This window comes from Chondrus crispus, genomic scaffold (assembly GCF_000350225.1).
Source record: "Chondrus crispus Stackhouse genomic scaffold, scaffold_1, whole genome shotgun sequence".
NCBI lineage: Eukaryota > Rhodophyta > Florideophyceae > Gigartinales > Gigartinaceae > Chondrus > Chondrus crispus.
The window spans coordinates 459,409-465,848 of NW_005178809.1; the positions used below are offsets into that span (position 1 = coordinate 459,409).

Here is a 6,440-nt window from a genome sequence, read left to right on the forward strand (position 1 = left end):
CCCCTTCCCCCCTCTTCCCCGCTTCCCCTTCCTTGCCTTCCCTTTTCCTTCCTTCTTGCGTCCGCCATGTCTTGGGCCGCCGTTGTGTCCGGCAAGCTGCCCGAACCGACCCCTCCATCGCATCCTCCTTCAACTGTCACCACAATAACTGCCATAACCCCCACCCCCGATCCCCATCAGAATTCATCCCTCTCCGGTCCTCACGAGCGTCCCATCAATGGAAAGTCCAACCTTCCGTCCTCCCCGTCTCGACATAATCGCACCCGCAAGTCTACGCGACGCTACAAACCGCATAACTCTACACCGCCGAGGTCCCCTGCTTCCGCCCCTGTCTCTGGCCCATGGAAGAAGAAACCTACAACCACTTTGTGGGACGACCCTCGCATCGTCGCCAGCTACCGTCTGTGGACCACACACATCTCAGCTTTCATGGCACAGCCCGCGGCTTTCTACCACTACTTCGTAATCAATCCTCAATTTCAGCAATCTGTATTTGACGCGGGCTTGACTTTTTATCCACATACAGATCCTGCCAATCCGGTCCTTATCAATTTGAACAGCTCCCGCTTTGGAATGGCAGAACGTATCAATCCTCTCGCCCCTCCACCCGGTCATGACAACAGACCTCCCACTCCGCACTCTCCGGTTGCAGCCCCCACTTCCGGTTTGCCCATAAGCCCTACTGCGGACCTTGCTCCACCCTCCATACCGCCGCAACTCACGCTTTCAGCCCCGCAAACGCCCCTCGTCCCCTTTCTGAGCCCGAACCTATCCAACTTGCTCGAAGCGGCAAAGGCCTTTGAGTCTGGAACCTCCAACTCCGATCGCATCGCACTCGGACCGGAAGCCTTTGCCAACGGCTATACCCCACCAAACCAAACGGAAGGCATGGAGAATGGCTTTGCGCTTGACGCTCGCGCACCTTTTATGCTCGAAGATGCTCTAGTCCGCCAATTTGCGGAAGCAACTCGTATCGACCCCAGCGATAGTGAGAGCGAACGTCTGTCAGAGGGCGATTCGACGTTAACACCAGGTCCTCGCGGAAATGCACATGTTACCCCGCCGCGTGCGAATGCGAAAACACTCCGCGATGCGCGTTGGGAGCATGCCGAAAGGAGGAGAGCTGGACGTCGAAGGGTCGTTTCTCGGATATTGGACATTTGTATTCCGAGCAAACCGGTGTGCAAACGGCTCTCCGACCGAGCAAAGGCGGAACTTGTTCAACAGATAGAAGACATCTTTCCGAAGATCACCCCAGAGCTGGAGGTTGTCGAAGTGCGTGAGGAATTGCTCGATAGGTTGAGAAAAGTCATCTCTGCCGAGTGGCCTGGTGCGGGTATTGACGTGTATGGTTCTGCGGGTAATGGTCTTGGCCTCCGATCGGCTGATGTAGATATGTCACTGTATATGCCGGATGACGTGGCCGCCGAACATGGAACTAAGGCAGGCGTGCCGGATCCCCCGAAAGTCATTCTTGCCCGCCTTGCCACTATAATGGAAGAAAACAATATATCGATACTAAGCAAGGTACTCGAGGCAAGGGTTCCGGTCATTAAGATGCATGACCCAAAATCAAAGCTTCAAGTAGATATATGTGTGAATAACACCCTCGCTGTACGAAATACAGAACTTCTCAAGGCATATGTGGATCTCGACGAACGCTTTCGATATGTCTGCATTCTCGTTAAATTGTGGGCGAAGCGCAGGGATCTAAACGACGCATATCATGGAACGCTGAGTTCGTATGCCTATACGCTGCTGGTTATTCACTACTTGCAAACGGTGAGTCCGCCAGTATTGCCGTGCTTGCAGCGCATGGTCAATGGAAAGCGACTATCAAAGGGTCAGAATGTACCGAAGGAAATGGTGGGGAAGGGAAAATCCAAACTGTACAACACATATTTTGATCGAACGGTGACTCCGGAAACTTTTCAATCTGCAAATCACACTCCGGTTCATGAGCTTCTTCTTGGATTTTTCCGCTACTTTACGTACACATTCCGCTACAGCACAGATTTAGCATCAATACGAATGGGTAAGAAGGTCCCACGATCGATACGTGGCTGGGATGAGCAAAGTGTGTATAGAGAATGGGAATTCAAGCAGAAGCAATACAAAATTGCCTACGAAGCTGCGAAGACTGCGCTTGACGCTCGAAAGAAAACAGATGCCGAAGAAAGCAAGGTACGCGAGGAAGAAAAGGCGAACGGAATCAAGGAACAGCCGGCAAAGTTGCCTGCCTCTTCCAGGGAACGAGGTCGTATACCGTTCCCGAGAAAACCTCGTTTGGAATCTAAGCACTTATTTTGCATCGAGGACCCCTTCGATATCGATCATGACCTTTCGCGAGGGATGGAGCGAGGTGCAGTCGCAGTCATACGAGAGGAAATGATGCGTGCATATGAAATGATCGCTGAGACTGGCGACTTTGAGACAGCTTGTGAAGAATGGATGTAGCTTGTAGGGGCTTCTGGCTTCGAAATACATTCAAGGATCAGCACCTGTCAGATCGATCCGGAATGACTTTCTCTGCCTCTTTTCCTTCCATTGGATGCGCACAACGGTCAGCAAATGCGTATGGAGCCCATTCAATGGTGGCGTGGGACAAATTTGATTTTTATCCATGTAGATGAGTTAATTCAGGGAACCCAGGCACAAATGCCTCAGAAAAGCTTAATGATTGCAAAAAAAGCAAACTAAATGATTTACAAAAATCTTCCATTTTGTTGTAACGCACGATTTGCCTTGTTGCCACTCATTTCCTACAAGCACTCAGGAAAATGGATTGTTGCAGTATCAAGGGTTTGAATGGTCCACTCCTCGTGCTCAAGTGATCAAAGTCTTAACCTCCATAAAGACGTACAAGAGGTTTGGTTGATACGATTCGCGACGCCCTGCATCGAAGAGTCGTGTTGCTTTCGCAAACAGTCTGCGCACTCATCGAGGCGCTCTTGGACCATTCGCAGACAAGATTCTGTCCTTTTTCGCATGCCTCGTCTTTTTCGGAGCCTTTTCGCAATACCGCTCTGAAAAGCGTGAAAAGTTAAATATCGCAGTTCGACCTGAGACAGCGGAAGACGGCATCTCCGTGATGCCGCCATGCGTGAACGCATGGCACGATTGACTAACTCGACAAACTTTGACATCATCACATCTACGACGCAAATCAACTGCTTCTCTCGCGGCTGTATTACAGTAGCGTAAGAACTCATTTTTAGACATGCCAGAAGGGCTGCCTGGTACAAGTTCAATGCCACGGTTCGTCGAGAGTTTATTCTTGAGTCAAGCAGGAGAGCATGTAGCTTGGGCTTGAAACATGCCCATGCCCTCTCTGCAAAGCATGTCCCTGGCATCGTATCATGTTCTATGAACAAAGCATCACGAACGCATCCACCCTCGTCCTGGCCATATCGAGTGTAATCATTTCGAACTTGCATTGTCGCAACATCTATGTTAAGTCCACACCATGCCATTTCTTTCACCCATTTTCCAGCAAAGTCGGATTTGAAATTCGTTTTGGTCTTCTCAATGTTCACTCCAAAACCGTGCGAATGCCTCCATCCTTTTACCATACGTTGCAGAAACTGAATAGCTCGAGTTTTCCTTGATGTGAGGAACAAGGTGTCATCCACCTGTCTCATTAAGAGGCATAGACATTCATTAAAAGTAGGCGTGGTGAGCTCTGATTGCTGCGGTTGTCCCTGGAGAAATTCAGCAAGGTCGCGCCTCTCCACGTAGGCATAAAATAAAGATGTTAACAGTGGGGAAAGCTGATTTCCTTGTGGTAGACCTCGACATTGTACTGCAAATCCGGTCTCCAAAGCACTGTGGTCGCTCTTTGGCACAGCTATTAGATTGTTCCTCAAGAACTCACAGAGAAATTGTAAAATCTGATCTCTCGATATTGTGACTCTCTGAACGAGGTCGGTAAACACAGCACCGGCATGATCTGGAGCGAGTTTGCGCCGAACTACGCCGGAAAACGAGGTTTCTTCTCCAGGCTCAGTACAGACATGGGTTAAGCACCTTTGTCTTGTTTTGCCTGTCGCGATACTGGCTTTCGCAATTTGATACCGAAGTGCAACATAACGCTCTTTTGTCAGCACCGCTGGAATAACCTCTGAAAATAAGGTCCCAAGCGGTATTGTGTCAAAACTGGTCGTGATGTCGACACTGCATGCATACATAGCTGGGCGCTTGTTTTGTACCCATTTTTTCTTGAGATGCAAAAAACGATCAAAAACATCATCTAGCGAAAAGACAGAAGCACCCAGCCTCGACTTCACATGACTCTCAGTCGAAAGGATTCGCAAAATGTAACGAAACGCACTCTTCATATTTGTTTTTGCCTTTCTGATAGTTCCGGAAGCCCTGAAACGAATATCTCGGGTGCTAAGAATAGTCCTATGACTACTCTTAAGACATGAAAACCCGCGCAACATCTTTCCACGGATGCATTGGATTCCTCTTAATGAGGACCGCTTTGGAACAAAGCGAAGTTCGTGGTGCATCAGGACAGGATATGGACAAAGTACAGGATCCAACTTTTGAAGACTGTCATGTCTTTGCAGCGTGCATGCGGCCAGACCATCTTTAGACAGCACAGAAAACTTCTTGTCATTCCGTAGAATATTTTCGTATGCTGCATGTGTGAGTTGTGCCCACACCTCCCTCCGAAAATAGAAAAGTCTATTACGGTAAAGATCTCCGTCAGTAACGTAAAAGCTTTGATGTAAGATTGGTAGCAATACACCTCGAAACATCCATTCGAAAAGTTCTTCAATTCTTAACCATCGGAAAGCGAAATCGGTGGGATTGCATATCTTCTTGCCGTGCGCTCCTGGTCGATAGAGCCAGACTACCTCCGACAAAATAATTCTCCTCCTTGTAACCCTTTTACGGATGTTGAAGCTTTCGCGTTTTAGTCTTCGACAGACCAGGTCCCGAATGCCGTTCTCATATATATAACGGTTCCTTTCGGATCCAAACAATGCGGTGGGTGCAAGTTGGCGAAAACAAGCTATCAAAAACCTTGTAACATCTCTTGGGTTAGTGGCACAGTCAACGAGCCCTGTCCTTGACAACTGCGGCAAAGGGCACATTTTCCCGAGTAGTCTCCGAAAGGAACGTTTATTCGTTCTTCTGATAACTTCTTCAAGGATTGGGGTTACCCCAACCAATCGCTTGTGCACTTTCCGTCGCTCGCGCAGCCATCTAGTTCCTCTCGTGGGTCCACGCTTTGCGGCTCCTGCCCCGTCGGGCTGTCGGATGGTCAATAAGTTGGCAGGTGAGCACCCTGAAAAAATCCTTGAGATTAGAAACCTTGCTGAAGCGCGACTAGGACTGAGCCCTTGCAAATGGTGCATCCGCGGAAGCCCGCTGTTGAGGCATCTTGATGGCACTTGGGCAGCTGTTGTGGGGGGAATATTAACTTCAGCATGATGGGAAGACATTTCTCCTTGATTGGCGTTATGGTACAGAATATCTCTTCTCAGTACTATTTCAGACTCTCCTCTAGAAGATGAAGTGGATGCTTTAGCTTTGTAATCGGACGGGGACGGGCCACAAATTTGCAGAAAGACGAAAGATAGTGGGAGATCTGCAGAAACCCCGGGCTTTCGGAAGGAACGTTGGGTTTCTTCTGAGGTGGCGACCAAAAGGATACTTTGGCTCAACAAATGAGTCAAAAGGGCTGGACCAATGTTCTGCAACAGTTCTTTCCACGCGGGGGATCGCAATATTTGAATTTGTGACGAAGATGAGCGTAAATCCAAATTGCGAAAGACGCTACCTATCCCATGTTGAGAGCCCAAGGAAAAGCCATTGCACAATGTATTGTGGCGTTGCGCCTCATATCGTGAAGGAAACTTCCGCAAAGCTCCAATGATTACATTCTGAATGACCTGGTCTATCGAGACAAACCCCACTGCCGGCTGGGACCCATGCAAGGTTGGATATTGCGTCTGCCCTGGCCATGCCACATATAGCCGGTCAAGCAATCGAGTGTAGGAGCGATGCGGTAGCTTTGTCGATTCTAGGCAAATCTTATGCTCTGGCTCCTGAATTTGACTATTCAGGTCATCTATGTATTTCCGAAATGTGCAAGCATTGGAAAAGATTCTCCTCGCGATGCGAATGAACTTTTTGCGGTCAGCATGGTATTCTGAGTCATCGCTCCGGGGTAGCATTTCATTTCACGATCGGGGTACAAAATGCCTCATACCAGTCGCTAATGACCCGAAGAGTGATGGGAACAGACTCTTTCAAAGTCAGAAGAGACCTTTGCAGCGTGTGCGCTGTCGAGAATTCGGACAGTTCGTCCTAACGGCAGTTTGTGTCGAAGGAAGACATCGGCATGCCGAGGAACGGGCGGATGTTGAAGTGAGATAGTCTGGTACTTGGGAATTTGTTAGAGCTTACGCTCTGGTGCGGAATCCGGC

The 6,440-nt window shown here is 49.0% G+C and overlaps 1 protein-coding gene across 1 annotated transcript; it reads left to right on the plus strand.

Annotated features, from left to right (window-relative positions):
- The first annotated feature begins 66 nt into the window (after positions 1–66).
- On the plus strand, positions 67–2,457 carry CHC_T00010193001 (PAP/25A associated domain family protein). The gene has a single exon (XM_005711773.1). It carries the CDS (start codon positions 67–69, stop codon positions 2,455–2,457), a length of 2,391 nt encoding a protein of 796 aa, XP_005711830.1.
- The last annotated feature ends 3,983 nt before the right edge of the window (positions 2,458–6,440 follow it).

Bases quoted from the DNA above. Each gene is read 5' to 3' on its own strand.
- CHC_T00010193001 (XM_005711773.1), top strand. From the start codon at position 67: ATGTCTTGGGCCGCCGTTGTGTCCGGCAAGCTGCCCGAACCGACCCCT.